The sequence below is a fragment of the Parus major genome, chromosome 2 (genome assembly GCF_001522545.3).
Source record: "Parus major isolate Abel chromosome 2, Parus_major1.1, whole genome shotgun sequence".
In the NCBI taxonomy this organism is placed as follows: Eukaryota; Metazoa; Chordata; class Aves; order Passeriformes; family Paridae; genus Parus; species Parus major.
This window is the reverse complement of record NC_031769.1, coordinates 44,023,898-44,041,970: the sequence shown is the minus strand read 5'-3', so window position 1 is coordinate 44,041,970 and position 18,073 is coordinate 44,023,898. Positions and strand designations below refer to the sequence as shown.

The following is an 18,073-nucleotide window of genomic DNA, read 5'->3' as shown; positions in this document are numbered from 1 at the left end:
TCTCTCTCTCTGTCTCTCTCTCATTTACATAACACTTTAGGGTGTACCTTTTATTGGTGGAGCTGGAAGTTTTCTCCTCTGCTGTCTTGATGTGTCTATTGTATGCATCTGTAAACAACATAAATGCATTACTCAACTCCATTATAGAGAAAGAGGCAAGATTTCCCCAATGTATTTTTGAATACTACATAATGTTCTGGCACCTGGTTTGTTTGCTTTTGATCCCGTTTCCTTGTCAGGTGAACACAGGGAGCCACGTTCAAGCCTGCAACAGTGAGAGCTGATATTCTGCTCTCAATATCTGAAATCTTCAAAGAAAATAAAAGAGAGAGACAGACAGATGGGGAGGGGGGAAAAGAAGTTTTAAAATTACTGTGGATGCCACTACTGAAATATAACCCTCCCCCAGTAAAATCCTCTTTAATAAGAAAATATAAACAGATGGCTAACTTCTTCAGCAATTCTGACACTTTTCCTGCATTCTTTAGTCCTGACATTAAAAGGGGCTTAATTTGTTAGTTAAAGATCTTTTGTTAAAGATGGAGTAAAAGAACAATTCAACCTACCTCGTGACTCCAAGAAGAAGCATTTTACTCCTTTTGAGGAAAAAAAAGAAAGGAGGAGAGAAAACCCGCATCTGCTATCTCCCAATTACCTTTAGCTGCATAATCCCAATTTCATTCAAGCAGTGTTTTGAAAAGGCTACATTCAAAGAATGACTTTGTGGGACACATTTCCTAACTCAAAATTAATTTCATACATGTGCGAAGTACATCCTCTGTCACAAAATCTAAACATTTGATCTTAAATATTTATAGTTCAAATGTATATGCATATTAAACACAAGCATGCATAAATGCAGGCACACACTATATAAAAATACTGAATGGAAAACAAACTGCCAGGGGAAAGTAGTCTGGTTTTGAGAGTAGTGGAGACAAATGTTGACAAAAGAGAAAGAGGAGTCCGAGAAGTCAGACATATAACCCAACTCCTGATTCACAATGACATCTGAAGCCACAGTTGGCTTCACTCTGCAGATCTTCCATTGAACTCCTTGCGTAGCTTAGGCCTCTCTCCTCCTCTGTTTCATTAACAGATTTACCCTAAAATAATGACCAAAGCCAACAAAACACCACTGCTAGTTTGCCAAGTAGTACAGCAATGCCCTTCTGACATTAGAGACATGTCAGGCTCTCAGATATTTGCTCAGTCCTGAATTGAGCATGATTCCACTGAGTAAAATCACCAGGTAATTCCCATTAAACCTTGACAGAGTCAGGTCAGGGCATCTTGCTGGGTACAGACTGGGAAGTGAGCTGCAAGCACTGTCAGCCCCTTGGGTCTGGCAGCATTATCTTGTTCAGCTTTTAGCACCAGATCCCAATGTGTTCTGAGCCCTGGACTTTCTGGAGCCTGCTAGAGTGGTGCTAGATCACAATGCACAAGAGTTCTTGCCTTTGGCTGAGATGTGTGCTGCTTAGCACCTAAATCCCATGGCAGGCATACAAACCCTGTCCTTGGCTCAGCCTCTGGCTGCCTTTGCTGGTAGAAAGCTGCCAACAGTGGCTTCTTTTGAAAAGTGCTTGACAAGTTGCTGATTAGATAAACTGCCTCAGACTGTAGTTGTTGTCTGACTGGGGCCATGCACATGACACGGAGCGCACCATGGGAGCTGCCTGGCAGCAAGGAGCAGTCCAGCATTAGTACTGCAGCAAGAGGCTGCTGCAGTGCCACGTCCAAAACCAAGCTGAGGGAAGAAACAAAGAGAGTATGTCTGTCTGGGCTGACTTACACAGCTCAGTTACACTCTGCTCTGCTTGTGTGATGCAGTCAGCATCCTTGGATCATCAGACTACAGCAGTGCAAAAGAATATTCCAAGTGTGTTCGGTGAGGTGGGTAAGACAAGGCAGAGTGAAACATGCAGATAGGGAGGAGTTTCTGTCCTCACCTGAAGCTCTGCATGATGAACCTGGGCAGCTGCTGTGGCCACCTGATCCTCCAGATCAGCCAGCTCAGATTCCTCAGTGACACTGTTGATCTTGCGTGCGGCATCTTCCAGGTTGGTCAGCTGCCCCTCCAGTCCATACACCGTGCTGGCTGTCAGGTACACCTGCAGGGCCAAGGTGGGGACAGGGGTCAGTGATTCCTGGTTTGTGGGCATCCAGGTTTGAGCAGACTGCATTTTCCATCATACCTGCAAGCTTCCCTGCTTGCTAGCCCACTAGAGGGAGATTTATCTAGCAGAGAAAAGTCATGGGGAAATAATCTGAAAAACACACATCCACAAAGAGAAGGGATGAATGAGATGGCTGCATTACAGATTTCATAGGTGCTGCAATGGTATTCCAAAACAGATTTGTTCCAGATCAATCAGCAAAAAAAAATGTTGAAAAGTTTGCTTTTTTATTATTGATATTCCATTGCATAACACCCCAAGTCCACAAAGGGAAGAAGTCAACAGATCATACCTCATATGTAGCTGTGTTTTTTTAAACCCACTTGATGCCTTCTGGCAGTAAAAACTGCATGAATAACTGTTCAGCAGCAAATAGTTATTAACTTCCTATGGAGTAAATGTGCTTATATGTATAACAATTTTCCATCCCATCCTCCTCTCACCCAAATATACAGCAGGCAAAGCCTTCCCACCTCCTGGGCCTTTGAGTGAATCTGTGGAGGATCAACAGACTTATTTGGGCCACACAAAAGAGAATTACTGATTTTATAATTCAGAGTTCTTCCCTAAAAATTAACAACTCTTACTATTTTGGCCCATCTCTAGTATCTATAACTACAGCTAAAGGTTTCATTTCCCATTCAGTCCCTCAGAACAGTAATTAGTGATACACTGTGTTTTAGTGTTTTATTTCACAAACCCCCTAAGGTACATGGAGGTCACTGGTTTATAGAAAAGGGTCATTTTCAAGCATGGGCTTTTGACATCTGTGCTTAAAATTGTGCAGAACCACATGAAAATACTGCACTTTCTGCCCATTTACCCCTTAGCCAAGAGACTTGCTTCCATGAGGCTGGTAACAGCACAGCAGAAATGAAATATATAAATATGAAATATCATATATAAATATTAAATATTTATATAATTTCATATAGAAATGAAATATATTCTGATTTTCCCCACTGCAATATTAGTAAAGACCATGTCGTTACAAACCCAGCATGAATTAAACACAGCTGTGGCTAACTTCAGGGTTCAAGGGGCAAGCAAACAAGAAGATCAAGATTCTTGAGCCAATACCTTCATTTCATACATCTTCCACTCCAGTCATTATATCTGCCCACAATTCTTGGATCATTCAGTCCTTTGTTGTCTGACTGGTTGTCTTGACATAAGATGTATTCAAATAATTTATAGCAATGCTGTGACTTTATGGATTAAAATGTTGGCAAATGACCAGATTGAATTTGTTTACTTTTTATTATTTTTCACAATTGTTTCTTAATTGCTTGAAATAGCTTTCCTTTTTCTTTCTGTCAGTTATAGACAGCAAAGTCACATGCATGAAAAAAACCTAACCCCAAAATCACTACATCTGTACAAACTGCACCTTGTAAGGACACCTTGTAACTGCAGGCATGAAATATTTGAAAAACATACCTAAAAGAAATATGTGATCTGATGTAACACCTTTGCTGAAGTACCTGGGGACACAGGTGGTCCATAAAGTTAATACAATTATTTAAATAGAAATGCTTCTGGTTTTGTGGGGTTTAGTTATTCTTACCGTTCATTTAAATGATACATCTTTTAAGTATGACATACCTCAGCTAGTTCAGATTAAAAGATGAATTTTCAGATTTCCCTGTCATATCTAAAAGCTTAGAGAAAGAAGAAATAGAACATTTTGAACAGCAGCATCTTTCGAAAGTTGAAGAAAAGATGCATTTAAGTGCTGTGGCAAAAATCTCTGCACAGTAAGATGTCCTTTTCAAGAGGGGGAGAAAAAAATCTAAAGAAAATGTGACTGATAGAAAAATGTGGGAAAGAAAGGTCATCTTGAATTGATCAGGATGATATAACGGGACAGTGCAAATTCCTATGAAATCTTTAAGAGCTCCTAATGAAGGGAAAGAGCACTGAAATGTTATCACTTAAATGTGGGGAGAAAAGAAAATCGAAAGTTGTAAGTGTACCAACTCCATTAAGTGGATTCACAAAAATTTCCAATGAGTAGGGACTTCCTTTGATTTGGCGTTGTACTTTCCCCTGCAGATGACAGACAGTAATGAAAAAGATGGATGATTTGGACATGGCCAAACAAATCTTTGTTTAATTCAGATTCTCCTGCTCTTTCTAACAGTGCAGGAGGCAGCTCTAGCTCTCTGGGTGCTCAGCACGATGTGCTAGGGATGTAGGGAGAGGAAGGGCTTCTCCACCTCTCTGTGTGACTGGGAACATGCTTTCCCCACATGTCCTTGTAGTGATGAGGTTGTGCTGAGACTGGGAGATGTGTGGTTTCAGACAGGCATGGCATAGCCATACTGCAATAGAGGTGTGGAGAGAATAAGTGAGCTTTTGAGATACAATTTCTCAATGTAGTTCTAAACTCCAAAGCACTCAACTTCCCCTCTCCTCAATATTTTAAATTACATATAAAAAAAAAACTCCACTGACACAGTTAAGCACTGATGAAACATAATTTTTTTTCTATTTGTGTATTTGTTTAAAAACCCCATATTAATTTTTAATATCCACTGATGCTGGCCATGTGCTTTCCCTTTTGAGTTGGTGCACACAAACAGGTGCACTCACTCACACATGTGACTCTTTCACATAGTGATTCATCTTCTTACATTTTCTTCCAGTGTGGTGAGCTGCTCGTCGAGTCTGACGGGATCTGTGCCCAGTGGGAGGGTTCCTCTTCCTCTGTCCTGAATGTCATCTGGGAAATCACAGGGACTGGTGGATTCTGCTATCAGTTCTTCGGTGGCATTGATGACTTTCAGGACTTCTGTAGATATGTTGCAGAGAGAGACAGCAGAGTACTTCTATTTTGTTACAAGAACAGACAGAGAAAACAACAGCAATAAATTAGCATAGAGGGGTAAGATACAAATCACCTTCTACTAGCCACAGCTTTAGCCATGCTAAAATCATATCCATGGCTCTCTGCTGCAAACAGACACAAGAACCATGTAATGGAATTGGAATTTATTTACCTTTTCCTCCTTCTCACATACTCACACTGCTACAGCATGCAAAGTAATATACACATGCAATTCTTCTACAACACGATTCTCCTGGAGGGATGGTCCAAACCTTATTCCAAAGGAGCACACAAATATCCAGCTTTAAACTTTAAGCAAGCTACATAAAGCTGGTTTTGCAAAAGTGTTTTAAACATGTTTTAAAACACAATTTTCCATTTTGGATACTGGCAAAGAGATGTGCAATCATCTGTGTCTGTATCCACAGGAGCCATTTCATTGCAGATGCAAACATGGGAAAGCAATCTTCAGCAGCCCTGTAAGGACAGCATTTTACTAAAATGCTTACTATGAATTAAACAATCATCCCAAATAAACAAAGACTGGTCTGTAAGTGTGGAAACACTTCTATCCTGTTATTTTTTTAAAATTTAAATTAAACTATTTTTTTAATATGGAATAAATTATATCAGATACCAAGGAAAACCACACAGTTTTATAGATTTTTTAAAAACAACTGAAAACCTTTTTATCAGTGTTCCTTCCTTGTAATTTGTAATTAACTGTCCTGATTCTTATGATTCTCACATAGCTATAAGCTTCAGGACAACTCCTCTGATGAAGGAATAAAATTTCACCTGATATACCATTAAGTACAAAGCTCAGCATCCAAATTATACAGCTTGGAGATTGAGACAAAGCTTGTTGAAGCAAATAAAAATACTGTCACTGAATATATGTGCAATATCTTTAGTGTTGTTTTGCCTAAAAGAAAGTGTGGAAAAATTTAAACCAAAATTTAATTCATTCCTCAAACCTTCACATACTTATGCATGTGAATTAGGGGCTCCCCTGTCTGTAAATCTGCTCACAAACAAAGTATCTGTGGATCACTACTGAGGAAATGGACAGTCTTTGGATTCTCTTCAGTAAATTCAATGGTACAGGAGAGTATAACTGATTAAAAATGTTTATAGGCAGGATACAGAAGAAATAATGTTCTTTTGATTCCCACAATTTCTGATGAGTTAAACTGGAAACCCACTTTCATTACCTCTTTCCTTTAATCAGCCGTCCATTTTTATGTTACATGAGACTTTTACTGAAAAGCTACATTTTTAGCAGTACATACTCAATTGTTGTGAATCAATACATTAAGGCATCTTTAGCACTATTACTCATCTGAATTACAAGAAATAATTAGAATGAGAGATTAAAGAGAAAAGAACAAAGCAAATACCGTATGCTACAGCACTCGATCTTTGGCTTCTTAGGACAGCCAGCACAGCCCCAAACAAGCAGGCCTGGGACTCTCTTACTGAGAACAAATACTTGAACCCCATGAATAGCCTACTGGTTTCTTCCATTTATTTTCACAAGTGCCAATTAGGTTAAAAACAGATCAATAATTTTATAGGAAAGAAGGGAGAAAATCAATGCTACTTTCTTTTGTTATTTACTTCTACAAGTACCTAGCTCTTATATTCTGTGAGTAGTGAACAAAAAGGATGAAGGCCAGACACTACATATTCTTCATCATATTTACTGATGCATGTTCTCCATTTCAAGAACTGTAGCCTCACTTTAGTGTTCATTATTTCTTAAATTTATTATCCTTTATAGTTAATGATGAATTTCAAAAGAAGATTAAATTAAATTAGAAAAAGTTATTTTTATATCACAATATCAGAATCCATATTGGAATTCTTCACAGAACAATTACAATAAAATATTTTTTCTGTTTTCCAAGCAAAGTTGTCTGTGATGGGAATCTTTGTGAAATCAAGATTTTGAGTAAAAAATAGCCTAGCATAGAATTGAATAGAATATCTTTTCTTTTGGAAGATGATGAATGATCACCTAGTCCAGCTACACCTGACTAGTTCAGGGCTGACCAAAAGTTAAAGCATGTCCTTAAAGACATTGTCCAAATGCTTCTTATACACTGACAGGATTGGGCAGTGAGAACCTCTCTAGGAAGCCAATGTTTGAGCAACCTCACAGTGAAGAAATGCTTCCTAATGTCCAGTCTAATCCTCCTTGTAGAAATATGGATACTCAGTTAATGTTTTTCCATATGTTTTATCCTCCTTTTGAGCAACTGTTAAAACAGCTCATGTTCCAAAGTGGTCAGTTTGCAAATATAGTGAGGTACTCTAGACATAATTATTTAACATGTGTAATGGGAAAAACCCAAAATAAATTAAAAAAAATAAAATAACAAAAGAAAACGTGTTGCAGGGTTTTAGTAGTTCATAAATTCTCCCTTCCCTGACCACCCATGTCAAACTCAGGATTTACAAGAACATATAAAAATCACCTCAAATTCACAGACACACATACACACAAGATCATCCTGGTAGGTGGATTTCAAATTGCTCCAAACATCTTTTGGTTGTCTAATTTATCTTGCCCTTATAGTAAAGGTAATTGTTTATACCTCTAAGTGACTCACAGAGACAGCTGTCATGCCATGATGCAGGCTCTGTCTTGTCAAGCAAGTCAGAGAACTAATATGCATGTGGTAGATGCAGAAAGCAATCTCTGGTAGAAATATCCAGCACAGGAAAGCTAAGTGCTACCATTCTTCTCAAAACTCTGGGATGCATTTGGATTTCAGCTGTGCTACCCTACTTCTGAATTAATACCACCACCCCCAAACCAAATCCATCCAGAAGACCAAGTATGAATGTTTCTACTAGTTATGAGAATTATTTTTTTAACTGAATTTGAGACTAAGCATCTAATGGAATGAGGAAGACATGCATTTATCCTTTTTATGATAATTAACATCCATGGTCACCAACATGTTAAGGACACAGCCAGAAGAACATTCTCAGTTTTTCTGAGTTTGTTCTTTGTGGCTAAGTCTTAAAACCAATGAAATGCTAAAAATGTGTATGTATGCAAGCATACATACATGTTTGCACTGAATATAAGAAATATCTTGTAAAACTTCTTTACTGTCATTTCTGTTTGTCAGATGGAAAGTGTTCCTGTTCTGTGAAGATTATGTTTCAGTGGTATAAAGATAAAGTGGTCTTGATGACTGTTAGCCAATTCCCTTTCCTTCTGCTGTCTTTCCTTTCCCTGTTGATGCTGACAATATTTCCTGTGCTGTTTAACTCAAGCATGCTACACTGGAAGGTGATTTATAGACCATTATTTGCATTCTTGCACAAGTAACAGAAGGAAAAGAGGATGACAAAACTGAAGCAATATTAAGTACCCAAACTGCTAAGAGCAGGTGAGCTTTAAGTGCTTGTATGCATTTCAGCAGCCTGTGACATTTTCACATCCTTTTCATGAACATTATGGCTTTTATTTTTGATTCTCTTGAAATAGTTCTCTATCACTAGCAGCATTTATTTCTGCCCATTGTACTCAGCCATTAGCGTTTTCCTTTTTTCTGCCACAAAAATGTCATCATTAGGCTCTTTTAAAGAGCATGGGAGGGGGTGACATGCAATTCAACAGAGAACAGTGACATCAACAGCTAGAGCAAGAACACCTTTCCATCACTAGCAGTCCTGGCAGTATTGACCACATCCTTGATGACTTGTGGTACAATCATTTTTAGCTCCAGTGTCAAGGCGTTATATCATGCACTGAGTCACAGTCAATATCCCTCTTTTTATGTAAAGAGGTATGGGGAGCTGGGGAGAAGGTAAGTTTTGCTTTGCCACTGATTAATGCACCCTTTCAGAGTAGCCTGACACTGAATCCAAGCTGGGTGAACACAAAAGCAAACCTCAAACCTGGCTTCCTCATCTCCCCAGCCTATGGGAATTCATTTTAGAGTTTTGAGAAGGCCTCGAAAAAGCCCAATGAAAGTCCTTCACAGGGAAGCAAAATCTGTGACACAAGTCACAGTGTGGGAAGAAAAGAGACATCAATGCCCAGCTATCTGTGGCAGTTGTCAGTCCTGACCTTCAAAAGATCTTTGGCCCAAAGTGAGTCCTAACCACCCATTACCATGAAAACTGTGAGGAAAAAAAAAAAGGCTAAATTTTGCCTGGCCGTTTTATGGCAGACAAGTATACCATGATAAACTGTGATATCAAGGAATTACTCTTCTGTTCAAGTTTAAGACTTCCTGCCTTGACCTTTAACATCAACATCTTCATTTATGGGCATTCCTTTAGAAAAAGAAAATAAAATTACCTTACAGGCTGAGAGCTATTATACTTATATTCTCCAAAGTATAAAACAGAGAAATTAAGTCTGTCTTTTTGACTGTGCTAGGTAATTATGAATATTACATTTTACTAATTCAATCCACTGTTCTAATATAGTTACAGATGTTATGCCTATCAACTTTTAATGCCTTATTTCTAGAGACAATCATGAGAAAGGAAGTGATTTTCCAAGAGGTGAAATATTATAGGCTAAGCTGGAAATTAAAATATTTACATCTTAAAATCCACGCAAGAATATAATCTACAATGGACACAGACTGATGACATTACACAACTGGAAAAACACTTTTTGTTTAATGTCACCATTGATATTTTTACTAAATAAAATCAAGATAATTAAAAGATGATTAAAAATCATAAGACAAAAATTAAGAGCAAGGAAAAAAAGAAAAAAAATGAGAGAGAAGTGTCTTCCTAAATTAAGCTTCAACTTCTAACACCAAAAAAAGGAATTCTTATTTTATGACTGAGAGAATGATGTATGACATACTAAAAATGGCAGGTATTTTAAAATAGAAGATAAGCATATATTTGCTCAGGGAATATAACAAAAATATTTTTTAATATATGACCCTCATAAGCTGAGGTTCAAATAGCACAGAATATGAAACCTCTTTCCACCTAAAAGAATGATAAGCAACGGCCACTAGCAGCAAAGTGGGAAAATATCTACTTACTGTACAAACTCTACAATGAATTAAGGGTTTTGATTATTTTTTTAAATTGAGAGCTTAGAAAGATTTTTGAAGGCCACTATGGTCAGAAAACTTCCTTTCAAATTTCTTAATATAGGTGAGTACATGAGAATAGAAAGTTCATACACCTTCTCTTTGTCTTCTGTTCTTCTTTACTGATAAAACCAAATTTTCATCACAAGGCCGAACAAGGGAGCCAGTCTGCTTCACATATTAACTGTGATTGTAGAATAATTTTCTGCAATGATTATTGGTTGTGGCCAAAAGGTATGATTTTTCAGGCCTGATATTTCCAGGAAAACATTCTGAGTTTGAGAATGTTGATTGGGAAATGCAGAAACCCTCAATATCATGTTATGGCATCTCTTACTACATAAGAGATGTAAAAAGACACAAACAAAACAAAGCTTTCTCACCTGCTGCAATACAGTGGATAAAAACTGCAGCTTTAAATGAAGATCAAAAGCCTTTTGTTTTTCCTAGATAGTGGGAAAGCAGTTAAATAAAAAGGCAGAAAAGTTATATCAACAGCTACAGAGGTTAACAACTGTTTAGGTTCAGACTTACAGGGAAGTTTGGGATAAACAGCAAGGATAAAGAAACTACCAAGATTAAAATAGCATAAAATTTAGATTTTACATGTATTACTAAAATATTTAAAATAAAGCAATGCCTAATTTAATTTTATTTGTGAGATTTAGACTAACAGACTTCATTGGAACAGATATTGCAAATTAAACACAATTGTTTATAATATGAAACAGAGGGAAAATACTATTTCTACCATCACCAAAAGTATCACTAGGAATGGAAAAATACTTTTGCAGCAGAGTTAAGAAGAAGAAGAAAAGCCAGCTATCTTCCCTTTTGGAGTGTACATGGCAGTAATTTGGACAGTAGTTACTGAAGAGTCTGTACCCCACTTATGCCACAGTCAGACACCCATGTGGGAAACACCTTGGCTAAGTTATGTCTTGTGCCAAATCACTTCCTACTGTTTGCTGCTCTCCCTCTCCTGCCCTCACTGTCACAAAACAGACAAGTAAAACCCTTCACATTACAAGTCTCCAGTGACCAGCAAGTAGGTTTACAGTAATCTCCCTCATTTCCTTAGGTCTTTTTAAACTGAACTGACTGGTTTTGCCTTGAAGTAATGACAAAACCACAGTTGCCCTGATGGCTGTGCTGTGACACAAGTATTTTCCAGCTGAGGAGCAGCATTTCCTTGAAACTCTTCCAGCTAGATCTTAAAGAGCTCAGTTTTCACTGCCAAGTCTCAGGGTAGCTTACAAAAGAACACAAAATAGTAGTAAAAACAGTCTATTTTCCCACCATTTTGTTCCAGCAGCTTACACTAATGTTCACTGATTTTCTGCAACTGTATCTGTAGAATGGCTTGGACATTTTCTCCCTAAGTAAATAAATCTTTGGCAAGGAGAGAACTGAAGGAGATTCCCCTTGCAGGCACACTGGACAGAGCTGGCTTGGGTGTGCGTGCATGCAAGTCTCAAAACTGAGACTGTGAGAAAAAAGCTGTTTACAAATTCCCCATGTGAAGGCAGCAGAAGTGTCACCTCTTCTGCCCTTCACCAGTAGATCCAACAGGGCTTTGATTCAGTTGCTTAAACACAGGTAGACAAAGTGTGATTTGAAACAGCTTGAAGTATGTGAGGCTTTTGAAACAACGCTGTCAGATATGACATTGACCTGGGAGATTCACATTTCTTCTGGATTAGCAGCTTAAGGTGCTGTGGGACACTCTAAGATATCTCAGATGGTCTATCCACATCCATAATTATGCAATTGCATTGAGCCCAGAAAGCATCAGTATTGGAGGTACACAAACATCACTGCTTGCTTTTGAAAACTTTGAAAAATAAATGTTAGTGGTTTTAATGCTTGAAATGGGAGACTCATATTTTGACAAAATAAACTTAGAATCAGCTTGGTATTTCAAGCTAAAGACTGATTAATAGCAAATACATGGGATAAATACCTTGAATGGGAATTCTATCCAGCAAACTACTTAAGCCTCAGTTTAAAACTGAACATATACTCGACTGCTTTGTTAAATTCAGAACTTAAAACTTTGGATCCATTAGCCCAATGTGAAGATTCTTGTCTCATACCTCTTTTCACCTTCCTTAACCAAAATAATTTTTTTCTCTGCTGTCATTCAAAATCCTGTGCATAGGTTATCTGCTGTTCATAAACCTTACGGATCACTTTTTACAATGCTGCCCACATTCAGTTTTCAATCGTGGACTTTGGGAGACTGCCCAGATAATTAACATAACCTTAAAACCAATGATCCATGAAAACACAAGAATTAATCCGAGCATCTTGCACACAAAAATGTGAAACAACAGACACTCAAATACCTTCCAAGCTGTCAACCCAGGAAGATATCATGGTACTACACTGTTCACCATTACTACCATAATAGCAGCAACGTAGTAAAGCTAATAATGTGCTTACCCTGCTGTGTTTTCTGGCCAAAAGTGATCCATGTGATTCTCCTTTAGAAATTTTTACTCAGAGACTTCTAAAGCTTTTAGGCATATAAAGCTGGATGGCAGTTTCCTATAAACTCCTGCCTGAACCAACACATCAGCTAAAATACCCAGGAATTCAGGCAGTTGCAGGATAATGTTCACATAAACATCTTCTGTGAGGGCAGGTCCTGCACAAATGCCTAAAGAAGCCCAACCACCAGGAGACACAGGCTCACCCTCGGTATAACAGCACTGCTGTTTCAGCATCCCAGACATCCCTGCTGTGATGCTTCAACAGGTCTGTGGAACACAGGAGGGGTTCACTGGCATGTGCATGTCCAGTGCTGCTCTCCAGCTCCATCCAGGCTGTGAGTAGATGTCTCTCCAGCAACCAAGTCCAGTGAGCCCCATGCTTGCCTGACCTCTCTTACTGAGCCCTGGCCACCCCTGCAAGGCCAGCCCTGAGCACAGCCACCAGCATACACACGAGGCAGCTGGCTCTTTCTTCTGCAGTAATGTGCACCCACATGCACAGCTACTGGCTATTCTTGCTAAACAGAGTGAGCCCAGGCAGATTTTCTGAAAAGTGTCAATCTCACTATACCAGTAGTCGAGTAGTGTTAATTTACCTAGTGAAAAAAGTTAAGATGTACTCTCCTGAAACAAAGGAAATAGGTCTCTGGCAAAAAAACCAACACGAAAATGTTAATCATAGTTCATACTTTCCCCAAAATAAAGCTTTTTAAAACCTAAGAAGAATAACATGTTTCCAGAGAATGGAAGTATTAATATTTAATGAAAATATTATTTATGCTGTTATTCATACTGTCAAGAGACTCGGGAGTTTTCCCTTTGGAAACAGGATCCTGCTGTGCTACCTAGCAAACTCACTTAGAGGTTGTCACTCAGAAAAGAGCTACTGTGTCATGTAGTAATGTCAACAGACAAGGCTAGAATTTAAACAGTTACTAAGCCTTGGTTAGAAGGTTCTCTGAGCAGAAGTAAAAGCATAAAGGGAATTAAGAAATTCCTTAAGCACACAGCACATTGCATCAAGCTAATGGAAAGAGGAGAGAAACTCCCCGTTACATGGAAGTTTAACTCGCTAATATGTTTATCTTGAGCAAGTTGTAGTACTAAGTAGAAGGAGAAAAAATACCAAGAGTAAGGTGTTAACAACTATTTCAGTTTTTATGCTATGTGGACAATTTAAAAAAATGGCAGAGGCTTACCTGTTTTTTAACATAATCTCTATAGTTTCTGATAAAGTGGTCACAGGCATAGACTGCATTTAAAATGTAGACTGACAAAATCACCTTCTAGAATGTAATTCTGGCATATACCATGAAATAAAGATCCAGTCAATTTATCTTCATAAAAGCATTAAAAGAGAAGGAGAATGGATGGAGGAGAGTACAGACTAAATACATTCCATTTATCATGCTTGCCACTCTCAGGATCAGTACCATTAAGATACTTCAATGAGAATTTACATTTTGCTTTTCTCTTTAGGCATTCGTTTAGGGTTTAGTGGAGTAAAGCAAAAAATAACCAACCAATAAAAATAAAAAAACCACAACAAAAAAATAACACAAGAGTAAGACAGAAATAATTGTGCAAATTTTTGTGCTAGTACACGATGCTTCACTAAGACAGCAGTTGCACAATTTGAATTTTGGTTTGTTCATGCCTGAAGTTTAGTGGGGCTGAAGGCCAACTCTACCCTAAGTGTGGCTTTTGGTGAAAACCATGGCCTTTCACGGCACAACTAAGACAAATGGACTTTTCAGGGCTCTGCATACCCCAGAAAGACCATGAGATACTTCTGTAGTTTAATAAGCACAAACTATTTTCCATAAAAACAAGTCTGCTTCAGGATTATGTTTGTTTTAAAATGAGAGCTGTGAATCTCCACAGGACCATTTTAGGCAATCACAAACTGAAGGATAATGAAAATGAGGGTGCTGAAAATCTAAGAAGATTTAAGTCTAAGTCCCAAAATTAACTTGTGTTAATTAATACCAACCAAAATCCTCAGGTATCCCAGATGAACTAAATCATTAACTCAAAGGTCATCATATTCAAATTTGCATATTAAAGGCAGACATATTGGATCTTTATTTATCAATAACAGGATGGGGCTGCAGGTAGGCACTCCTTGAGCTTTTTATTTAGCATCAGTCTCATCAGTACAAGGTGAGAGATGAAAGATGTTGAAAGCTCATGCTATTACAACAACTTCCAAATTCTCTTGGTTAAAATGCCTTTTTAAAAACTTTCTAGCTAATAGCATAATGTTAAAAGCTTATGAGCATTTGCTTAAGCCAGTCATTAAAACTACATGTACACTTTGCTTCTAACAATGCTTGCTTTTTATAATTTAAAAACAATGTATAAAGCTTTATTATTAAACTTATATTTTTTATTATCTTGCTTATTATATTTTCTAAGGCCTATCTCTACACAGTCTTATTGTTTCCTGTCTTTGCATATCTGCATTCTTGCATTCTTCTGTTCTCAGATCTGCTTCCACACAGCTTCTGAGAGTCTTTTACCTTTTCTATTTCCCACATTGACATACAACTCAAAAGCTCAATTTGAAGCGAGAACTAAGAATCCATAAATGCCAAACAACTTCAGCTAAAATCTCCATTAAACTAACTCTCCATTAAAGATAATTTTTACCACCGCTTCAGATCATAATATACTAAATACTCTTTTAAAATCATCAGCTCAATGTGTGATTCCTTGAGATTCCCAGTTTCCATTAAAACAGAAGTCCAGGGTTTTAAAGGTGCAAACAAGTGAAGGTCAGATAAGCACCAGGTACTTAATTTCCAGTGATTCTAAAACAGTATGTGTTTTTAAGTCTTATCCTATTGTGAGGAATACGAGGAATAAAAAATCCCAGCCATTTAAAGTTGCTGAAGTGTTCCAGAATAAATTTATGAGAACATAAGATTAAAGGCAAACAAAGACAAGCAGCATGGCTGAAATATAAGTAAGATGGCTGAAGTACAGTATTTATGCTCAAGAACAGAAAGCCAGAATCTAGGCACTCCAGGTCTCATTTTAATGGTGCAGAACTAATGCTTCTGTATATTTAATTTGAAACCTGATGCACAGGTCAGAAGGCTGTCTCTGACCTATAATGTCGAGTGCTAGCCCAAAAGATCTGTAAATCCCTACAAGTGCGTTCTCCAGCAATCAGGGTTCTTCAAGAGACTTTGGAACTTCTGGCTTTGAAGGCATCTAAAATTACTGGTTGCCTAAAAATAGGTTTCCTATGCTTGTTTTTCACATGACTTCTACTCATCCTAATGTTATTGCATCTTTTATGAGTTGAGGTATGTCTGTATTTTAGACTGCCACCACAGCCCCAACAGGTATTATACATTGTCATCATCAGTATTTCTTCGTAAGACATTGGCCAGCCAACTTTCCAGAGAGAAGGCATGTGTCAGAAGATTTTAAAGTATCTTTGAGGACAACTGTCAGGAATAAGAATGAAAGCAGTGTGCTTGTTTCCTCTACACCTGGAGAAGGTTCCCCTGCTGAATTCCAGACCATGAAGAGTACTGGAGTATTCTGGTTTCTTTATTATAGACAAAATGAGTATATACTATGACCATTAATGATGAGAACTTTTTTAACCAAATCAAATAAAGGATTAGGAATTCCAAGCATTCCTTTTTTTGCTGAACATGGTAAGCCCTTCCTTATTAAAACTTAAGAAAATTTTATTGAGGAAAATATATTAATCTTTGCTTCATTTTAAACAACTGACATACAAATTTTAAAGAAATAGCAGAATTAGGAGAGAAAAAACCAACAAATATTTGTACATGCATGCAGATGAATAAGTACACCAAAAACATACATTCACCATTTTCTGTGCTCAGTTCTCTATACAGAAGCATTTCAGAAATTTCTTTACAGCCTTTAATTCTGGATTTAATTTGCATCATGTTATAACCCCAGCTAGCCCATATATGCTGTTGTGATATTGCTGTTTTGTCTCTGCAAACCAAATAAAAACAAATTAAATGCTGCTAACAAGCTCTGACAATAAAACCTTTATGCAATTTCTTTGGAAAGGTTGTGTGCACATCAAGGAGGCATTTGCACACATGATAACAAAGGTATTTGCACTCCTGTGTACTCCATGGCTAAATAACTCAGAGAGCCAAACACTCCTTACATTTGGAATGTAAAGGGATCACCTAATACAACTCTTCTGCTCCAAGAACATGCCCAGGGCCATGTCCAGCCAGATTTTGATTGTATCCAAGGCCACAGACTCTACAATCTTTCTGGGAAACCTATTCCAGTATTTAAATACCATCACAGTGAAAAAGTTTTTTATTTGGATGGGATTTTCTTGTATTCCAGTTTGTGCCCACTGCTTCCATTCCTGTCAGTGGAAAGAGTTCCATTTCCACTTCATTTCCCACAACAAACACTCCTCACTCTTCCCTATCAGGTATTTAAACACATTGAAGAGATTCTCTCAAGCCTTCTCTTCTTTTTTTGGATAGACAATGCCAGCTCTCTCAGCCTCTCCTCATATGACAGAGGCCCCAGTTCTGTAATCATCTCTGTGGCCCTTCACAGGACTCAATTCAGTGTGTCCATGTGTACCTTGTGTCTTTTGGAACCCAAAACAGAACACACAGCACTCCAGAAATGGCCTCACCAATACTGAAGAGAGGTGCATAATCTAATCACTTCCCAGGTGCAGGACTTGCATTTTCCTTTGCATTTGATTGCTGAAAGTCTTGCTAAAGCCAAAATAAACAATATTCATAGCTCTGAATGTCTCAGATTGCCATGATATTTTGAAGATGAACTCACAATGACATGGGCCAGTTCCCTCAGGTGTTGGAAGCTCAGACACCATGTACATGTGCACATCCCAATTTTTGAAATATTTGCTAACCTGATCCTCCTCTGCAAAGGATAAGTCTTCACTGCTCCAGGCTTTTCCATAGGTCTCAGGGGCCTGGGATTCTTGAGGGAAAATCTTACCTGTAAACTGAGGTGAAAACAATGTTGTGCAGCAGCCTTTTCCACATTCTGTGTCACCACATCACTGTAGTAGTGAGCCCAACTTTCCCTCATCTGCCTTTTGCTGCTGATGGACCTATAGAAGACTTTTTTTCCCTTTGTGTCTCTTGACAGATTCAGCTCCAGATGGGCACTGGCTTTTGTGACAGCATTCCTGCATACTTTGACTGCATCTCTATTGTCTGCCTGGATGACTCGATCCTGTATTGAGTACACCTCCCAGTGTATTACTTTTTCATATAATTTGAACAAAACACCTTTCAAATTATGACAAATAGATTTCCTTTAGAGAATTGTCCACATCCCTTGTCAAAGCTCAGCTGCTGTGCACACGATGTCCCAAAAGGAAGTCAAGATATGCAGCAGACTAGAATAAGCCTAAGAGGATCTAAGGAATAAGAGTGCTTGACTGGCAAGGGGCAGCACTGGGCTCCTATAGCACCAAAT

General features: G+C 38.0%; 1 protein-coding gene across 11 annotated transcripts in view; it reads right to left on the bottom strand.

Annotated features, from left to right (window-relative positions):
- The window catches only part of MYRIP (myosin VIIA and Rab interacting protein), a 206,439-nt gene that overhangs the window by 4,416 nt on the left and 183,950 nt on the right, over nt 1-18,073 (bottom strand). For 4 of the 11 annotated variants that reach the window (XM_015619685.3, XM_015619686.3, XM_015619689.3 and 1 more), the window contains 6 exons: nt 17,499-17,594; nt 10,481-10,543; nt 4,817-5,011; nt 1,953-2,114; nt 204-308; nt 48-108 (listed from right to left, as the gene is read on the bottom strand). In XM_015619685.3, the coding sequence (XP_015475171.1) occupies nt 48-108; nt 204-308; nt 1,953-2,114; nt 4,817-5,011; nt 10,481-10,543; nt 17,499-17,594 (682 nt within the window). The remainder of the gene's footprint in view (nt 1-47; nt 109-203; nt 309-1,952; nt 2,115-4,816; nt 5,012-10,480; nt 10,544-17,498; nt 17,595-18,073) is intronic. The other 7 variants (XM_015619690.3, XM_015619693.3, XM_033511941.1 and 4 more) reach the window with 4 other exon arrangements.